The following is a 20,009-nucleotide window of genomic DNA, read 5'->3' on the forward strand; positions in this document are numbered from 1 at the left end:
TTTCATGATGAAAACAAGACTAGGACTAAATAAAGTAACATTTGAAAATGAGAACTATGACAAAATCTATTACATGTTTTGTCAATGATAAAGTGACCGTTAAATACGGTTTTAATGCAAAGTTGTTTTTTTTTTTATTCAACGACCTGCATGCATCTGCAGAATCGCACGCCGTAGCTTCCGACTGGTAAAAACCGTTTCCTCCGCCAACCCAAAATATCCATCTGCTTGACCTGCTGCACTGCCGTTAATAAGAAGTGGGGCTGTCACTCTTCTCCAAAAGTCAAGTTCGAACAAGTTTTGAATTAAAACATAGGGTCATTCGTGACACACACAGCGTATTGCAATGTTCCCATGGTCCGAAGTGATGGCTTCAGATGTCTTGTTTTGTCCAACCAACAGCCCAGACCCCAAAAAATACTCCCACATTTCTGAAGCTGGAACCAGCGGGCGTTTGGCAGTTTTGCTTAAAGAATGACTTGAAAGATTATTTGACAAATCAAAATAGTCACCATCAACTAATCCATTAATCAGCTATTGGTTGCAGCTCTAATCTGATTTCTGCTTTATTAATGTAACTTGGTGAGGCAACGATTCCAGCAGAAAATTCTGTCTCATGTGATTTAAAATAATCATATGGTTAGTTTATAGAGCCGAGGCTGTTTCTTTTTTTGTGTTTGTTTGTTTGTTTGTTTGTTTGTTTTTAAAGAATGAAACAAGGACCAGCTGTGGTTAGTTCACTCATACAAAATCATGCCAGTTCCTGTTTTACAATGTTACCCTGATTTGTATTTTTGGCGTTCTTATATTTATGGCATATGAACAGATGGCAGTATTTTCTATCCTTGTCCCCGTTCAGCAGGTCTGTGGTAGAGCTTCTTTTGTTCATATATATCATTCCGTTAGTCTTAGGAAAGTTTAAGAGACATGTTTTTTGTTTGCTTTGGTTTAGACATTGCTGGCTTTTAAGCTAGCTAAAGTATCTGCTGAGCTAACTATCACTGCCTGGCTATTTTAAACAGCAGTCCTACCTGACATAGATTTTTTTTTTTTTTTAATGTCAATTAAATGGCTAAAAGATTGGGATAACAAGTAAAATATCGTCCAAAATATTAGCATTTTTTAATTTTGCTTTTCAGTATTTTGGTTTTAGAATATTGGTCAGACAAAACAAAGTAATTTAAGACCCTAGGCTGTGGGAAATTTTGATAGGTATTTTCAACCTTTTTCTGACACTTTAAAGACTTTAATTGATTGATTAATCAAGAAAATATTCATCAAATTAATCCTTAGCCTAAGCACTGCTTTCATCAATACACATGCCATATACAACATATACAACAAAAATGAGTACACCCCTGGTCAGTATCGCAAAAATACGAAGTAATTACAAATCCCGACCATTTAATATAAATGTGTTTGTTTTTAGCCGAAGCCCAAGAAGAATGAAGCCAATTCATTTGGAAAAACAGAAATTTTGACCGTTTGAACTATAATGAAAGGTCCGTGTTTAAGAACCAGCTGCATCAAGAGTCAGTACACCCTTTTATTAGTGAGATTAATGAGATCAAGGACGGCCACTGCGCCTTCTGTTAGCGGTAGTATGACTCCTCCTGCACCTCCTAACCCCTGCTGCAGCTGTGTTTTAGCCTAGGTTCTTTAGCCCGCTGATGCTCTTGTGCCCACTTCTATCTTTATGAAGTCTCACAGTCTGGTTTCTTACTTGTCCGGGCAGTTCCTTAGCGTGTGGAGCCCTGTTGCATTTGACACAACCCAGGCCAAAATTGAGAACTGTGGTGCTCAGTTTCTTTTTATAACCTTGGTCATGCATTTAGCCTTAATTGGAAATCACTTTTGTTGCATTGAGGTTGTACTTTGGGGCCTGTATTTTCAATCAAATACCTTACACTTCAGCTTAAACGATACCATATCAAAGTCTAGCAATGGCTGGAAATCCCTCTTACTCTCTGTGCAGACATGTACAGTATTGAATAACTGAATTCCCAAGCTGTTCTCATTTACATGTTTTTCTGTTTTTGTTGTCAGACAAGGGAACAAGTATGGAATAGTGCCTGAAACGCAGCCCATTAAGACGACGCGTTAACCAGCAGTCGCTTCCAAGCCATTTCCAAGCTGCTGCTCTGCACTGCTGAATTCCTGATTTTTAAAACCGTGACGTCGTCTGACAAAATCGCCAGACGCATAAGCTAAGGACGACGTCTGTGCTGTGATTTCGGCTGTATTTACCTGTAAAATGATCACTCAGAGAGACAGACAGAAGCTCATTCACATCTAGGCAGCTGCAGTGCGGTCAGCTGAACACTGGCAGACGTCTTCCGCGGAAAGTAGCTTCGGTTTGTCCTAAGAAGTCGCTAGATTTGTTGCTAGGCGCTTTTGTGAAAAATCGCTGCTAAAAGGGTGTGAGAATCCGGCGACGAAGGCGCTAAGTTGGCAACACCTGCCTGTAAACGCCCCCCCTGATGACGCAGTAGAAACTGAAAGAGCAACGGCCAATGAGGAAACTCCGTACACTCGGCCGGCCGACCAGTGGCGTAACTTTATCACTCGCTCACGGACATTCGCCGGCCCTCCTGTTGTGGTCCAGCCAAAAATAATACAATTATTGTGAGATTGGTACAATTTTGAATCATAACATTTTAGTGATATTGCACACACTGTACTCAGTTTTGATGTATACTGTACTTGCATATCGTAAACTAAATTAACTCCCTGCATAAAGCAGCACCGGAGGATGTTTGCTGTGCTTATAGAACTAATTGGTAGTCCAATTTTCCAATGTTCTTCCTTAGAGGCGCCATAATTTAAGATGGGAGATTTACGGGAAGGGATTTATCAGAATGATAGACACACACTTTTGACATTATGTTTTTCGGTTAATCATTAACATGAAACACCTTTTTTAGCCGTGGAAAGTGGGTTTGTTTGCATTGTGTAATTCTCCTTGAATGCCTGTTACAGATAAGTCAAAATTAAAATTCCCAGACTGTGTGTCTAACCAACAGTTGCTTAAAGATTACTCGCCCTGCAGTGAAACATTACCCGGAGCTGATTTTGACTGCGGAAGAGGGTAGTTTTAGATGATCTTTCCGTATATCCCAGTCTTGTAGAAATCCAGAATTTATCTACAGAAATAGAACAGCCCACATGGACTGTAATGTTTGAGCCAGCGTTGAATGTTTAACTTCCTTCTCTCTTCCAACTGTTGTTCTTTCACCATGCTGAGACAGTAAGGTCAAAGTTTGGCCCCTCGGATGTGTATTGTCCCTCTTGCAAGTGCAGTCTGTGATGTTTGTTTATTTTCTGTGTGTTTTTCTGTTATTTATCGTGCTGTAAACTCAAAACTTTCCCCTGTTCTGGCCAGTGAAGGAATTCAAATTAGGCCTCCGATGCCTCGATATTTATTTTCACAAGACAGGTGACTGAATCTGCTAGAATGTCCCTGTGTTGTTAGTGAAACGAGGCCTGACATTGGCACTGACGTCCCGGTTTTGCTTCAGAAACTCTTTACACGATTCAGTTCATTTCGGTTCTTGGCGATTCAGTTCCGTCAAATAAATACAAGTATAGCATAAGTGCCCGTGTTGTGATTACTTAATTTCCACAATGTAGATTGTGTGTCAAAATTTGGTTTAAGACCTTAATTGCTTTAGTTTATATGGTCCCCTTTGTTTTAAAGTTTTGTTTAATTAAATTGCTGTATTTTTTTTCCATGTGTTAAGTCATTAACACAAATCGAGTAAAGTAGTACTAGTTCATCACAGGAGAACTGTGAGGCTGCAACCAATGAGTATTATCATTATCAATACGTCTAACGATTTTTGTCTTTAATGATTAATTGCTTGTTCGAGCTAAAGATGTTGTCTTTACTATGATAAGAGGATAAGGGAGAGGGAGAGACAAGAGTCCTTTGGTCTCTTGTCCATTCCCTCCGGGCACACAGAAAGTATCGATGCCACATCATCATGTGATCTGTCGTTTTTTGAGACTTCAGGTCAATATTGTGCCAAATTTCAACAGCACAGAATTCTTTCTTGTTGAGGGTTTTGTTTAATTATTCTTCGGTAACATACTGCTTTACTTTGATACTATATTTCATACTTTTTTGCGGATTTTTCTTTTTTTTTTTTTTTTTTTTTTTTTTTTTTTTTGATTAATCTGTTAATTTTTTGGTCTATAAAATGTCAGAAAATACTAGAAAATGCCCAGTCACGTATTACGAGAGCCTAAAGCGACATCTTCACTAGGTCTCCAACAGTTGGTTGATTTCATTGTTTAATAGGTATTTGACAGACACTTACTCCACAACAATTTTGATAGTTGATTAATTGTTTCAGTCATTTTTTTTTTTTTTTTTTCAGGCAAAAAGACCAAACTCCTGTTCTTGCTTCTCCAGTGTGAGGACTGGCTGCATTCCGCTGTTTTTATATCATTGTTGATTGAATATATTTGGGTTTTGGACTTGTGATGGCATCACCTTGGGATCGGGGAAGTTATGACAGGCGTTTTTTTCTGACATCGAACAAAAGATTAATCGATAATGAAAATAATCGTTAGCTGCAGCCCTAATCTTCACAGTCTTTGTTTTGTCTGGTCAGAAGTCCAAAACCCAATGATTTTCGAATAACAATGATATGGAACATAGCATGGCTGCAATGATTAGTCGATTATTTGATTAGTCAATCTATAGAAAACAATTTTGATTATTGATTAATCGTTTAGGTCATTTTCTTAAAGCAAAAATGCCAATAGTTTGATAGATTTTAGGTCTTCAAATCTGAGAACTTGCTTTTTTTTTCCTTGTCTTGCACTAAATTGGAGATTTTTGGGCTTTTGGACTTGGGTAGCTGGACAAAACAACATGTGATGGTGTCACCTTATGTTTGGAGGTTTTATGGACTAAATGATCCATCGTTTCATTGGGAAAAAAAAAAACGGGACGGATTAATCAACAATAAAAAATGATCTTTATTTGCCGTTCTACAACAGGAAAATTGAAAACAATCCTCACTTTTGAGAGGCTGAAACCAGAGAATATTTGGCATTTTTTGCTTTGTAAATGACTTCAATGATTGATACACACAGAGAACTGGGACAAGATCTTCCACGTACACCCGCCCAGGTATTTTAAACGGCTGTGTCAGAGTAGACCTCTGCTCAGGTTGAAGATTGGCGAACTATGCTGGGAATTGCACAATGTCACTAAACTTCACGTACTTACAGGAAGGACAAAGAAGTACAACATGATGAACTGTAATTAACAGTTGTAAAAAAATCTATCTGGAGATTAAGGGAGATGTCCATCAAGTACACACCCACACAGAGGCCTGTTACACCAGAACAGGTGAAGTTGAACACTGATGCAATTGGGAGCTCTAGGGAAAAGTTGAGTTTTATATTTATATTTATTATTATTTATTTATATTTAGTTTTGGTTTTAAATTTATTAGTTTTATTGTTGTCTTTTACTGTTTTATTGTTAGCAGAAGATAGTGTAAATGTTGTGGAAACTACTTTTTTCATTCCTATGAAAAACAGTTTTTTTTGAGGGGCCCGATTATAGTGGATGAATTTACTCACTCGGAATTCGGACACCGCGCATGAAATACAGTCACCCCCTGGGCGGGAGGGGTTCACCCTCTTGGGACGTGCAACAGTGTCCGTGGAAAATTTTGATGGCGACGCATCCAACAGTTTATATTTCAGTCTGAACCCAAGTAGTGGACTGACAATGCAATCCCTATAGCCTACTAGCATGGCTAAAAATAACTATAGTGCAGCGCCTCATGCATGTGACGGGGAGTTTAACCATAAGTCAAAGCTCCGTTTTTGCACAGTTGCATTCAGGCACATAAGCTATTGAAAGAGGTACTGTGGGTTTAATGGTCTCCCTCCATTTAGGTGGAAGCTTGAGACAAAGTTACGTTTTATTGCTCGTTGTACGCTTTATTTATGGGCTATTTTTGGTGACATGTCATTCAGCTCTGGATTGGGATGTTATAAAAACCTCCCTGAGCCAGGGAGTGGAGGTTTTGTTTGCCGTGTTATCACTGTGAGAAGTTCAAATGCTTCGCTACTGCAACAGTATTTTTTGGATGTCTTTTAAGTCCGTGTGGGCAGGGCACTAATTATGGTTCACAAAAAAGTCCAAAAATAAAACATTGCAAATTCACATATTGAAACACTTCAAACAATACTCCACCCAATGTACTTCATGCTTTTAACCCACTTTACTAGTATAATGTCTTATTCTGGATACGTTATTGATAAACTGACACCAGGTATTGGTGGTTTAAAGTAAACATTACTTTTTTTTTTTTTTTTTTCTTTTTTTTTGCTCCATTTTGATAGTTGGCAGTGTAGACACAGACAGAAAAGAGAGAGGGGCTTTTTCGAGTGCAGCAACACTCCAGTACAACAATATGCTCCCGGCACAACCCTACACTAATAGGTTCAATTCAAACTCTGTTTTAACCCTGGAAAGGATCTGTTGGGCCCTTTGATGCTTAATGGCATTTAAATGGTGTGTGTGTGTGTGTGTGTGTGTGTGTGTGTGTGTGTGTGTGTGTGTGTGTGTGTGTGTGTGTGTGTGTGTGTGTGTGTGTAAAAATACCAGGACTCTATAAACTTTGTTCAGCTGTATAAAACGCTATAAAACTAAAAGCACACTTAGTACCTTTAAATCATTTTAAAGGTATGTTTTTGTTTTTTTTTCTTCAGGTGATGTTTGATTTAATATACTGTGTGTAGTGATGCTGGCGTTGTCATGAACCAGCTTTTATATTATTTTATTGTGAGTTACACGGGGACCCCGGTGTTATCGACTTGTATTTTCTCCTCTGTGTATTCACCATCTCTTATATTTGCTTCTTCCAATCTGTCTTCTCTTCTTCTCTCTGCAGCAAGCTAAAAGTATCATTAGACAGTAACCACTGTTGTCAGGGTGTGGCAACATTGTGGGCTGTGTGTGTGTGTGTGTGTGTGTGTGTGTGTGTGTGTGTGTGTGTGTTGTGACTGTTCCTTTTTTTAGTTCAGAGAGGAAGCTCAACCAGCATCATAGAAATATCCTACACCACTTTGGGTGTGTTTTTTGTTTTTTTTTTTGTTTTTTTTAAAATGTGTTTCCAAACAGTTTTTGGGAGTTTAAGTACAAATGTGAGCGTGTCACACCCTCTCTCTCTCTCTCTCTGCGTGCGTGCGCGCGTGCGTGCGTGCGTGCGTGTGTGTGTGTGTGTGTGTGTGTGTGTGTGTGTGTGTGTGTGTGTGTGTGTGTGTGTGTGTGTGTGTGTGTGTGCGTTGCTCTGACTTGCATAACAAGTGCTTGTTGAGGCCATGATGGCAGCACTTGAAAAACACTCTCTACAGTTCATACTGACCAGGAGGGGAGCTACTTTGCTGCAGTTATAAACCGGACGTGTGTGTCTGTTGTTTAGTTTATCAAATGTCAGTTAACTGAGCATCTTTGGGTTTTGGACCGTGAGACAGACAAAACTCCAACTTGGGCTGTTGGAATAATAATTGGCATTTTTTTTCACTATTTTCTGACATTTTACAGATAAAATGATTAATCATCTTAAGCTGCAGCACTACAATGATTTCTATATTAACATACGCTGAATATTGATAAATAACTTACCAATATTGCAATTTAAATTATAATTATTTCCTATGAAGTGAACTCCAGGCTTCTGTTGGTGGTATCAAAGACATATACCAAGGTAGAGCTCGATTACTCTATAAACATAAGAATAAGGTGAAAAATGTTCAACGCAGTTTCCCTGTCGTCTTCAAATCTCTGGTCTCGTTCAACCAACAGACCAAGATAAAGAAACTCAGAATCGGCAGAAAATGACGTAGGCAGGACAGATTCACATGAATAGTTACGACAGAACGAAACAGCTGATTGCCGTTGAAGTGGTGAACAAAATGGCAGTCGAGTCTGTTTCCGTGATGAAAGTCAAGCTGCATTTTTCAGTTCGGTTTACTCACAGAGTTGATGTGAAGTAGCTACAGCTGATAAAATCATCAGTCACAGCTAAAACTCTCACCTTTTTAAAAAGTTAAGACTATAGATGATAGGACTATGAAGCAGCTTGTGGGGTTTGAAAGTTGCACTCATGCATTGTGAACCTGAGCGTTATTAACATGCTTGTAGACCAACATTAATTACTTTTAAATAATCCCTATTGGATTAGCTAATCCTAGTTTCTGGACATCGTAGGTCATTTTAGCTGCTTTTAGCTTCTTTGGTCCAGGTACTTTATCCTGAAAACAAAGTGCTAGGTATTTGTGACATTTGCTGTGGATAGTCACGATCCCCGGGTGATAAATCCTTGTACTTTCGGTGATTCCTTAACCTTTTCCCCCGGTAAAACCAAAATGTACATATCCGCACAAGAAATCAAATGTTAGCTGAGCACATTCGGGCTCCCCAGAGGAAGAGCACTTTTGATTTGAATGATCTCGTGGCCTATTTTCTGGTGCTACCCTCAGGACGAAGCATAAACACGAATGAAAACATGACTTAATATGTTGTTAGTTTTAAAAAGCACAAAGTGGAAAAAATTATATTCATGAGCTCCTCGTGGTGACGTTTATTCCCGTAAAGTTGCTGCCTATCGAGTTTTACAGCAGCAGCAGCAGAGACAGAGTGTAGAGTTTAGGAAATGAATGTAAGCCCTCAGAGATAAGTATGGTTTGTGTGTGTGGGGTCAGGCAGCTGTGTGTTCAGTTCCTGTTATCTTTAACTGTCATGCTTGCTTCCTTCTGCGTTTTATGGGTTTTGTGTCTGTGTGTGTGCGTGTGTGTGTGCGCGCGCGTGCGTGTGGTTTTGTGTAGCTCTGTGGTGACATGGCCGTCGTGTTGCAAAGCCTTGTGTGTGAGAAAGTAAGAGTCACAGTCGCTGGGAATGTGATGGAAACACTTATCATTGCTGTAGAACCTTGACTATACTTTTGTGGTCTTTGTATGTGCAGTATGTAGGGTTTATGCTCTCAAAATAAGATCCAGTGGGTGTATGTGAAATAAAATACAGTATAAGAATAGATTTCGGACTCAGTCAAAGACAGTTTTTAAATTTTACTACTATTAATAACTGTTCTCTTTGTCTTTTCTTGTCTCCCCTCTTTTCTCAGAGTACTCAGATTGATCCAGAGGAGTTGTTCACTAAATTGGATCGCATTGGAAAGGGATCCTTTGGAGAGGTGTGGTGTAATTTTTCTCACATTTTATTTTATTATCATTCCTAGTTTATTGTTATCTATTACTGTATTCACTGATGTCAATGAAACATTTTCTCCTTTTTTTCTCATCTTGATTTCTTTCCTTTCCCTTCTCTTTTTATTTCCTCATGTTGTTTTTTCACTTTTTGTCTTTTTTCCTGTTACTTTTTTATCATCTTCTGTCTTTCCTGTCTCCTTTTGACCATCTATCTATGTCTCAACTCTTTTCTAACCCCCCCCCCCCCGACTTCCCTTTTGCACTCCTCCTGCTCCTCCACCAGGTGTTTAAAGGTATCGATAATCGTACTCAGAGTGTTGTCGCCATAAAGACCATTGATCTGGAAGAGGCTGAGGACGAGATCGAAGATATCCAGCAGGAGATCACAGTTCTCAGTCAGTGCGACAGTCCTTATATCACCAAGTACTACGGCTCCTACCTGAAGGTAAGACAGACTCCATATTTTCATTCTGTTTCATTCTGTCAAGCGGATACTGAAATTACAAACATTGCTCCATTTCCCTACTAGTGGTCAAAATCTCCACAGTTGACCCATCATTTAAAGATAAAAAAAGACCTTTAATTTCAGTGTTCATGGCAAAAAAAAGATCTGTTACCTCCGTTGCATTTTCTTTCAATTTATAGAACGAATTCTCTTTCTTTCAGGGCAGTAAACTATGGATCATCATGGAGTATCTTGGTGGGGGTTCAGCGCTGGACTTGGTGAGTGTTTTTACTGATTTGATTCAGTGAAGTAACCTTACTTTATTTCTTTTTACTGAGAAAATAAGATGCCAAAAGTTTTAAAGCTGCAAGCAGCAAGAAAGCACTGGGCTTAAGTCATGCAATTTACTCATGGATTGATAAGTTTTAGCATTTGTTCATAAGTCATTGATAGGCTGAAATCTGAAAGATTTAGGTTTTTTTTTTTCTCAAAAAATGCAACCTTCTGAAATTCTAAATGGCTGCTTTAGCGCCACCCTCTGGAAACATTTTGGATGAGACTGTACTACTCTTCTATGTTCGGTGGATTTTCGATTATGATAAAGCACAGTTGTGTCCAAATAAACCCAAAAAAAAAAAAATAATACAGAATAAAATTGATTTCTTTATCTAAAAAACCAGATCACAATGGAAATGGATGGGTCCATAAAGCAGTAGTCAGGGAAAATAATAATTAAGTTTGAAATGGATATGAGTAAAGTGAATCTAAGAATATACTGCAGTGCTTCTGATCCTGTGGTGTCCTTGGTTACCTCAGTTTCTGAGTGTGGTCTTGTTTTAAATGAAGCAGAACAGGGTGTGTTTGAGTTCCTGCGCACAGCCCCCGGCATATCAGTGAGTGTTTTATATCTGTGTCATTACTTTTTGTGTGTGCGCAGCTGCGGGCAGGTCCGTTTGATGAGTCTCAGATTGCCACCATGCTGAAGGAGATCCTGAAGGGGCTCGACTACCTGCACTCTGAGAAGAAGATCCACAGAGACATCAAAGGTACGAATGGGATTGAACGCTACAGCCTCTTGATCAGCCCGACCCCCTGCCCGCTTTAACCGCCTTGCTTAAAATAGTGTTAGAATCACTGGAGGCTGAGAGATCCTCCCTTAAAATGAGTCTTCCCTCTACACAACCCTGGATCCTACACCTCCCACTGGAGAGGTCCGCTCGGTTCTGAGGAAGCGAGGCCCAACGCAAGACCCGAGGCAGGCGGGGTCTGGTCACGTAGGGTCTCGGGTCTGTGTGTCAATATGTCCAATACCTGAGCAGATCCAAATGGACCCAATCGTGCGAGGTACCGAGTTGTGTTTTGAGGCGAGAGGGAGAATGAGAACTGTGAATTTCACAGCTCATTCAGCTCATTTTAGGAGAATCAGTAGCCTACAAAATTTATTCTGTTAAATGACGATTTTTTTGGCATTTGAGTCACAGATATTAAACAGGTTTCAACATATCCTTTAGTCCATCTATCGCCAAGTTGGCTCACTATGTTTTATTGTTGATGCAGGGGGCGGAAATAAGACTTTGTTATTTAAGAAAATTTGTCTTTGAAGCACATAAACAAATTATTTTAGTTTCTATGACTTCACATTGGACATTATTATTATGATTTTGCTGCTCTTCTCCACCACGACTGCTTGTTAGTCGATTGAATTAAATGATAACGCATCATGCTGCTGGCAGACTTGGTGTTCTCTCTCTCAGTTAGGATCTGTTAGGGTCGACCACATGAAGGATCGGGTCTTATTATCCTTGGGGTCTGTTTGGGTTGGGTCTGGCTCTGCCTGTTTTCCCCCCTTGGATCGGGTCTCATGTTTTTTGAAATTTTATTTACGCACGTCTAGTTCGAGTAGGTTTCCCACTGGTCTGTTTTGGATTGTGTTCAAAATTTTTGGACCCGTCCAGACCTCCACTTCCCACTATAAAACTCAATAGCATTCTCCTTGACAGGTAAATGCCCATGTCCTCCAGTTTGTAACACTGGCTTTCTGTTAAAAAAGTTATAATCTATAGAGTGATTTCACTTCTAGTAATTTAGTAAAGCCCCTTCAAAGCTACAGGGGACATTATACACCTGTTTTCACAGGCTGAGTAGCGCCTCGTGCGACTTCTAAGTTGACTTTGACATGTTAAAATTGAAGGTTTCCTGAGCATCACCTACTCACCGGCTGCTCCCCTATTCTTCCCGTCATGAAGGAGATTCCGACTCCTACATTTAAGGTCAGGATGTGTGTAATTTCTGACGCCTGGCACCTACGAGTTATAGTGTCAAAACAGACACTGGTATACCACGGATCTGACCCGAGAGAAACGATAATGAATGGGCCCAAAGCAAGATTACAATCCGCATCTTCACACTATGTACTGCTTGTGTCTCTCCACCTCTTCCTATGGGTATAAATAAACTGTACACACTGTACAGTTTATTCTATTTTGATATCCAAGGACTGTCTTGCACCTTACTGCACAGCACATAACATTACCATCAACTGATTTGCACTAATAATTACAGTATTTAACCAGGCACTATCATTGTGCGGCGTAAATTTAGTAAATATCACAGTTAAAGATCATGGTCGTACTTTTAGGAGCCATGCTCAGCTTTTATTTTAGTTTTTTTCTATTTGTTATTTTATATCATTTGGCTTTTGTTGTATTTTGTTCTCACCTTTCCTTTCCTTTAGTTTCTGTAATTACGGTTTCCCCTTTGGGATTAATTATGTATCCAGAGTACATAGCTGCAAACCTTCAGTGGTTTCAATGGAAATTGTGGCTCACACATGATTCATGTAGATCCCAAGTGTTTTTTCTCTCCCTCTGTCTTTCTCAGTCTCTGTCAACTTAAATTTCATCTATACTTTATTTACACTCATGGGAAATGGGGAAATATGGAACATCATGTATATTTACAAAACCTTGTATATTTACCAAACAAAAAGAAATTGTTACATTAAGCAAACCCTGATTAATCAGAATCAGTGTTAATAATGACGATAATTCGTCTGTAGCTGCCAACGTGCTGCTGTCAGAGCACGGTCAGGTGAAGCTGGCGGACTTCGGGGTGGCCGGTCAGCTGACGGACACGCAGATCAAGAGGGAAACCTTCGTGGGGACGCCATTCTGGATGGCTCCCGAGGTCATCCAGCAGTCCGCCTACGACTCCAAGGTCAGTCGATACCGCAGTCACTCAGACCCTCTTTGATCACGTTTGTACCCTTAAGGGTACGGGAAATTCAGATTTGCAACTTAATAGGTTTTAATAGGGTTTGTTGGGTTACTGTCAGCTATTCAGACCAGTTCATGGTTTCCGCGGACACGTACGCACTTCTGTTCATACTACAGTCGAAAGTGTATGCATAAACGGACCCGTTCTACACATGCGTGCTGGAAAACACGATGGCGACCTCCTTGACAGCCAGAGGTCCTCCTTAAGATGATGGCTCTCGATATCCCGTGGCCAGGTGCAAATCACATGACAAACACATTACCATTTCTAAATCTTACACTCAGCACTTACAATGTATTAGGTACACCTGTAGAAACCAATGCAATACAATACAACACAACTGTTGTAATGTAAATTTGACTTTTATTGTGACTATAACTGAACACTAAGCTTCATTAAGGTGGATTTTATGGCAGAGATGTTGTGTTGGATTGCATTAGATTGTACGTCACCCAATAAAGTGGCAACTGCATGTATTTTACTTTTACAGATGTAGCTTTGGGGCGGTGGCGAAATGTTAAATAGCTTGTTTGTGTTGTTAAATTAAAACCCACCCATCTCTCAGACAAACACACAAACAGAAATACAGACCTGGTCTTGTCAACGTATGGGTTGTTTGAATTGAGCGGGTGTGCGTGCTGCATAAGCCAGTCTCTTCAGTGTTCTGCAGTGCTTCACCAACAGCGAGGCTCGTCTGGTTTAAAAATATATTTTATGGCTGTGGGATTCCCCCATTGCTGTGGTCACATTGTTTGCCTATTGCCTTAACAACCTCAGCCACATGAATTGGTTGTTGTCTCTGGCTTTGAGGTCGTTTGCATTATTTCCAGTCTTATTGGTTTTATTTGCATGTAATAGAAACAAACATACTGTCCTGTTTTATGTTTTGCAACGTGAAAAGTCAGAATAAACTTTTTGTTTTTTTTGTTTTGTTATTTTTTGTTGTTATCTCCAGTACTGATGTGAGTGTACAGTTGTTTTCATTTTAGAGGAGATTCCCTTATCCTTCCTTTTTTTGTTTGTTTCCATACAAATCTGTGTCTGTCTGTCTGTCTGTCTGTCTGTCTGTGTGTGTGTGTGTGTGTGTGTGTGTGTGTGTGTGTGTGTGTGTGTGTGTGTGTGTGTGTGTGTGTGCATGTACTTGTATGGCAGTACATTGTCAGGACCAGTTTGAGTTTTAAACCATTGGAGTGAGGACATTTTAGGAGAAGTGAGAATGAGGTTTAGGGTTAGGTTAGAGTGAGGGTTGGGGTTAGGCATTTAGTTGTGATAGGTTAAGGTTACGGTGAGGGGCTGCGGAATGCATAATGTCAATGAGTGTCCCTACAAAGATAGAAGTCCAAACACTGTGTGTGGGTGGGTGGTTCGCTGTTGGTGGGCGTGTATTAGGGTGCGTGTACTTTGTCTCTTTATGTGGTTTGATTCAAGTTGGTGTGTGTAGTTTTCAGATCCTTGTGTATTTTAAAGGATATGTGTGCCCGTGCATATTGTGCAAGTAACGTGCGCGCTTGTGTTGTGAAATCACAACATTACTTTTAATCCTCAAAAGCCCGGAAAATATTGTGTGATTAAACTTGGCGTCCTGTGGATTTTTCGCAATACTGTATGTTTCATTCTAATTTTTTAGTCACGATTTTCTGGGTCAGACAGTTGAAAGATCGAGGCAGGACTTCACACAGGGCAAATTATAAAATAAAATATCTGACAGGTTATTTTAACCACATTTGTCCTGATGCTCTAATCCAAAATATGGGTGCACCCTAATTATTTTTCACTATTGACTTAATGTACTGATAAAAGTATAAAACCCGTGATGTAAAACGCCTGATTTGGTTTTTGTAGTGGTTTCAAATTTTCATCATAATGATGACAATAATAAAGGCAGCATGTTGAAGTGAGGTGGAATATTTTATTCAGGCTTTCTTTATTTATTTATTTATTTTTTTAAAACTCTGAGGAAGATGTTTTTCAGTCTTCTCTAGCCTGAAGGGAAGGGAGACAAAGTCTGACCTGTTCGGATACCGAAGACCGTTGGCAGACACAGAGTTATGTAAACAGACATAACTTGATCAGTCAAAACAAGCTTACAAAAAAGACTCAACGTTGCATTCAAAGGACTGTGTGTGTGTGATCTCATAGCAAATATGTAGCTTTAGGCACGAAATGTCATGTACGATTTTTACAATTCCCATTCAGAAGTGTGTTGATTTTTAAATATTATAAAAAAGAAGAAAATCAAACGGGACTGAGACTTGAACCAAAATAGCTTTTAAAGATGCACTCTCTAATCTCACTTGATATTTCAAAGCTCAACACAGTTCCCAGTTGGTTTCGAACTTGGAAAAGTTAGAGTCGGAGGAAATTCGGGGATTGTGTAGACACAATTGAATATTTTGAGGGTAACTTTAACAATTAACTGTGACCATAAATAAACCTTAAAAGAATAATTTGACATTTCGGGAAATGTAACTTTCTTGCTGAGAATGAGATGAGAAGATCGATGCCACTTTCAAATCTTTCTGTGAGGTATGAACCAGGAGGCAGTTAGTTTAGCTTAGCATTAAGACTGTAAACAGAGGGAAACAGCTAGCCTGGCTCTAACAAAATTTCTCCTACCAGCAGCTCTAAAACTCGCAAATTAAAATGTTATAACCTGTTCGTTTAGTGAAAAAACATCAGTCTTGGTTTTACCGGGGGTTGTGGGACCTTTGGACACAGCAAGGCTAGCGGTCTCCCCTCTGTTTCCAGTCCTAATGCTAAGAGTAGCTAATCGGTTCCTGGATCCAGCTTCATATTTCTCATCGAGCCATTAGAGTTGTATCGGTCTTCTCAGCTAACTCTCATGAAGAAATCGAATGGCCGTGTTTCCCAAAATGTCAAACTACTCCTTTAACCAAAACAACCCCCTCAAAAAATGAGACCTTCGCAGATTTTTAGATCCTGCCCCCACTTTTTATAGGATGAGAGGCAAAAGTTCCATAGGCGTTATGTTTTGGCTGCGTAAAGTTTTGAAGCTGCCACATGCGGCACCCTTACAGAAAGTTTGAGTTTGCCATAGGACACAGTATATAGAAGCCATCAAGAAGACACGTGGTGTGTGTGTCTGTGTTTTGTGTTTCTGTGCTTCGATCACAAGCCGCCATATGTTCAGTGAGCAAAAGTAACGGAGCAGGTGGAGTTAACAGTCAGACGGTGACTGAGCAACGGTGACTGTAACGTGACCCTCAGCGGCTTTGCTACGACTGTACAAGGTGTGTGTGGAGGTGTGTGCGTGAGTGTGTGTGTTCTTGACCAGGTTGACATATGGTTAGTGGGTGTTACAGACATCGTCCAATCAAAAAACTCAGCCTCACGTCTCTCATCCAAGCCACCTGAGTGTGTGTGTGTGTGTGTGTGTGTGTGTTTGCCTTCATGAATAAACAGCTGTGTCACCTTGATACCTAACATGTAGGGAAATAAACGAACAAACTGTAACAAAATCATGTTAAAATCTGTCTATGTAAAGGAAATTAATTACCCATTTGGGTGACTGATTCATTGTTTAAGTTATATGTTAAGCAGAAAGGCAGAGCATTTGCCGGCTGCCTCTCACATTTGGCATATGTGATGGTTAACTGATTATCTCTGGGGTTAATACTATTGGTCTGACAACAGAAGACATCGCCATGGGAAATTGTATTGGATTTTCAACCCAACTGACAGATTGGTCATTTTCTACCCTACAACAGACTTGAATTAAAAAGCTGCCACTTTGTCCCGGTTTAACTAACAGCAGCAGGATAAAGACCTGCTACAACTGCACAACACTGTTCAGACTCCACATAAAATCTGTCTTTGGAGAATTGAACACTCAACCCCCTGTACGGTAGGTTTTAAAGTCCATAAAAAGTTTGTAGCCTAGTTTGCCTTTTCACGAGCTGCAGCTGTCGTCGGTTTGGATTTTACGGAGCACCCCCAGGGGCAGCTGAGAGAAAAAAAAACAAAAAACGGTTTTGATTGCCAGGAGTTTTGATTGCGAAACCGTGCGCGCGCATTTACATAAGGCTGCTTGTTTACTCTCAGCTGATCCTAGGGGGCTCCTTAGGGTTTCACAGCAGCTAGCTCGCTTGATAAAATGCCCAAAGTTGCACCAATTCAAGAAATCTCTCCCTGTTGTAATGGTGGGATTGGACTCCTGTCTCCACAGAAACTGTACAAAATATTACAGACCGAAAATAAAATTCCCAAATAAAATTCATACTTGGAAGCAATCATTTCCTTGGGAATAAAACACTGTGGGAAACTCCTGCGTACGAGAATTTTGACCCTTTGATTTATTGTCAAGGAGTTTGATGGCTTACTGTCGGTAGTAACCCACGTAATTGTCTAATTTCTAAGTGGGTGCCAAATGTCTTAACACCTACGTGTGTGTGTGTGTGTTTTGTTCTGACTGTGTGGGTCTCTCCAGGCCGACATTTGGTCACTCGGCATCACAGCCATCGAGCTCGCCAAGGGCGAACCTCCGAACTCCGACATGCATCCGATGCGAGTGCTCTTCCACATCCCCAAATCTCCACCACCGACGCTGACCGGAGATTTCTCCAAGAGCTTCAAAGAGTTCACCGAGGCCTGTCTCAACAAGGACCCTGCCTTCGTAAGGCACACACACACGCACAAAGACTGACATGCGTGCAATCGAAATTCAGTCAAATGAGCCATTATTTCTCGGTTTTTTAAGTTCTTAGTCCTTTGTTTGTCTGTTTGCTGCTGGTCAGGAGCTCTGTATAAAGTACAGACCAAAGGTATTTAAGAAAGATAATTTTTAATATGCTGTTATCCTTGTTTAAATAGTTGAAAATCAAAAGCAAATAAAGCTCATGTGCTTTACACAGTGGTGGAAAGTAGTTGGTACTGTACTGGGTACATTTTTAAGGTACTTGTACTTGACTCTAGTGTTTCCATTTTCATTATTCTTACTTTATTCTTCTACTCCACCACATTTGTCTGACAGCTATAGTTACCAGGTCACTTTTCAGATAGCGGTTTTACACCCAAAATACAAACGTTTGTAAAACACAATCTATCGTCAAAGATTAAACCACTGGTTCTCAACCTTTTTTCTGCTTGTGAGCCTTTACAATAAATCCCTGTCTGTTTGTGGACCCCTTTGTCATGTCTCCGATGTCTGAGATTTGTTAGCGGTTCTACCAAAGAGACATGGCCTTTCTCTAAACTCAGATGGGTTCATTTAAATAATTGTTACAGGTCCAAAGAGGTAAAATTATTCAATATTTCAAATAATAAATAGACATTTTTTGTAGCAGAACTACTTTTTTTTTCTCCCATTAATTATCTCAAGACCCCCCAGATTTAACTTGTGACCCTTTAGAACGGGCCAGACCCCTATATTAATGCAGTTAAAACTAGCTCCACGTCGAGCAGCTACAGCAGTGAAATGCCGCTCACACACCGATGCATCACTAATAACAATCTAATAATGTCATACAGAATCGGGTTCCGGGGACATTTTACTGCGAAACTAGTTATTTCAAGTACGTCTTACTGATGATCCAGTTTAACTTTTTATTTAAGTTTAATTTTGATTCACTTTGACTCCTAATAGAGTATCGTTCACACTGGGGCATTGGTTTCATAGTTGGACTTCTAAACAATCAGCACATGATGCTTATTTGTTAAAAGATGAACGGTTCTTCTTAGGGGTTACAGTTTTTTATTTGTGTGAATGAAGTAAAAAATGATAAGAAAACACCAACTACCAAACTCTTACCAGTATACAAAAAGTATAAGGGGCAGGATTTTGATGCATAATACAAGAAAAAATATAGATTTTCTTCACTACTGACTTGTTTTGACTCTTCAAACTAGGTTTTTAATTAGATTTTTCTGCTGTTATTCATCCTGTTAGGCCTTTTGTAAACTTAATGCAGGGCTGCGGACGACCTACCTTCTGCAGGTTTTATGTCGATTTTTAGGGTGAGGTGGTTCGAGGTCAAATACATGTTTTTTCATGTCGGTCGTTTCTGAGCCAGCTTCACTTTACTGTGAGATTGTGGTTGCTGCCCCCTGGTGGACCAGCAGCTCCCCCTCCTTTCTCCTTTCTTATTTTCTGTTTCTCCTCCATGCGTCAACAATGCGAGCAACAGTTTAAAGATGAGTAAAATTTCTGAACCTGACAAATGATGAACTTTTTCACCTTTTTGTCATGACAACTGCCATCAAGCACTGCACTGGGACTGCTCTCTTTCTAATTTTTAATTTTTTTGATTCATCTTTAACTCTTCTCTGGGCCAACCCAGAGCGAAGTTGGTCGACCAAAGCCAGTAAATTCTGTCTCCGTGCTCTCTCTTCATGCAGCGTCCCACAGCCAAGGAGCTCCTCAAACACAAGTTCATCGTCAAACACTGTAAGAAGACGTCCTACCTCAGTGAGCTGATCGACAGGTACAGGAGGTGGAAGGAGGAGGGGCACAGCGACAGCAGCTCTGAGGACTCCGACAGGTAATTTGGTCACTTCTGTTGCGGCAATAACTTCAATTTCAGACGCTGATTCACTTTTGTTTGTTTGGTTTTAACTGGTGAGAGCAAAGGTCAGGGCCTGTATTTAACAAGCGTCCTGAAAAATTCAGGAATCTTCCTGAAAATTATCCTGGGACTGGAAATACTCCTATTTAAGAGTAGGACAAACTTTCAGCAAGAAGGGAGAGAGTGAGGTGTTGGTGTTGCTGCTTTCCGACACATTCAGAGTCACCAAGTCGATTTTATGAGGACGTGTTGCAGTTTTGACTGTTTGAAATGTTAGAAATGCAGAAAATAGCACCAGGATGTGTGCACTCTATGTACAGCATAAAATCAAATAAACCAGGCATATGTTAAGCCACGCAAGTCCTTTGCATGACTTAAAAGATAAATGTATAAATGTATATGCAAGTAAAAGTAGTAGCTGACTCAGCTGCGTGACTTATTCTCACATTATTTTCGGTAATGCCGCCCAGTCTTGGGAAATACATCCTAAAAATATGAATATATATCTGTCATACAGTATTATTACAGAC

General features: G+C 39.9%; 1 protein-coding gene across 1 annotated transcript in view; it reads left to right on the forward strand.

Moving 5' to 3' along the window:
- Window positions 1–20,009, forward strand: part of stk26 (serine/threonine protein kinase 26) — a 33,141-nt gene that overhangs the window by 10,212 nt on the left and 2,920 nt on the right. Inside the window, exons 2-8 of the mRNA XM_040141129.1 lie at window positions 9,153–9,221; window positions 9,521–9,682; window positions 9,904–9,960; window positions 10,620–10,728; window positions 12,741–12,898; window positions 17,406–17,591; window positions 19,313–19,455. Coding sequence (XP_039997063.1) covers window positions 9,153–9,221; window positions 9,521–9,682; window positions 9,904–9,960; window positions 10,620–10,728; window positions 12,741–12,898; window positions 17,406–17,591; window positions 19,313–19,455 — 884 coding nt within the window. The remainder of the gene's footprint in view (window positions 1–9,152; window positions 9,222–9,520; window positions 9,683–9,903; window positions 9,961–10,619; window positions 10,729–12,740; window positions 12,899–17,405; window positions 17,592–19,312; window positions 19,456–20,009) is intronic.

This window comes from Xiphias gladius, chromosome 12 (genome assembly GCF_016859285.1).
Source record: "Xiphias gladius isolate SHS-SW01 ecotype Sanya breed wild chromosome 12, ASM1685928v1, whole genome shotgun sequence".
In the NCBI taxonomy this organism is placed as follows: Eukaryota; Metazoa; Chordata; class Actinopteri; order Istiophoriformes; family Xiphiidae; genus Xiphias; species Xiphias gladius.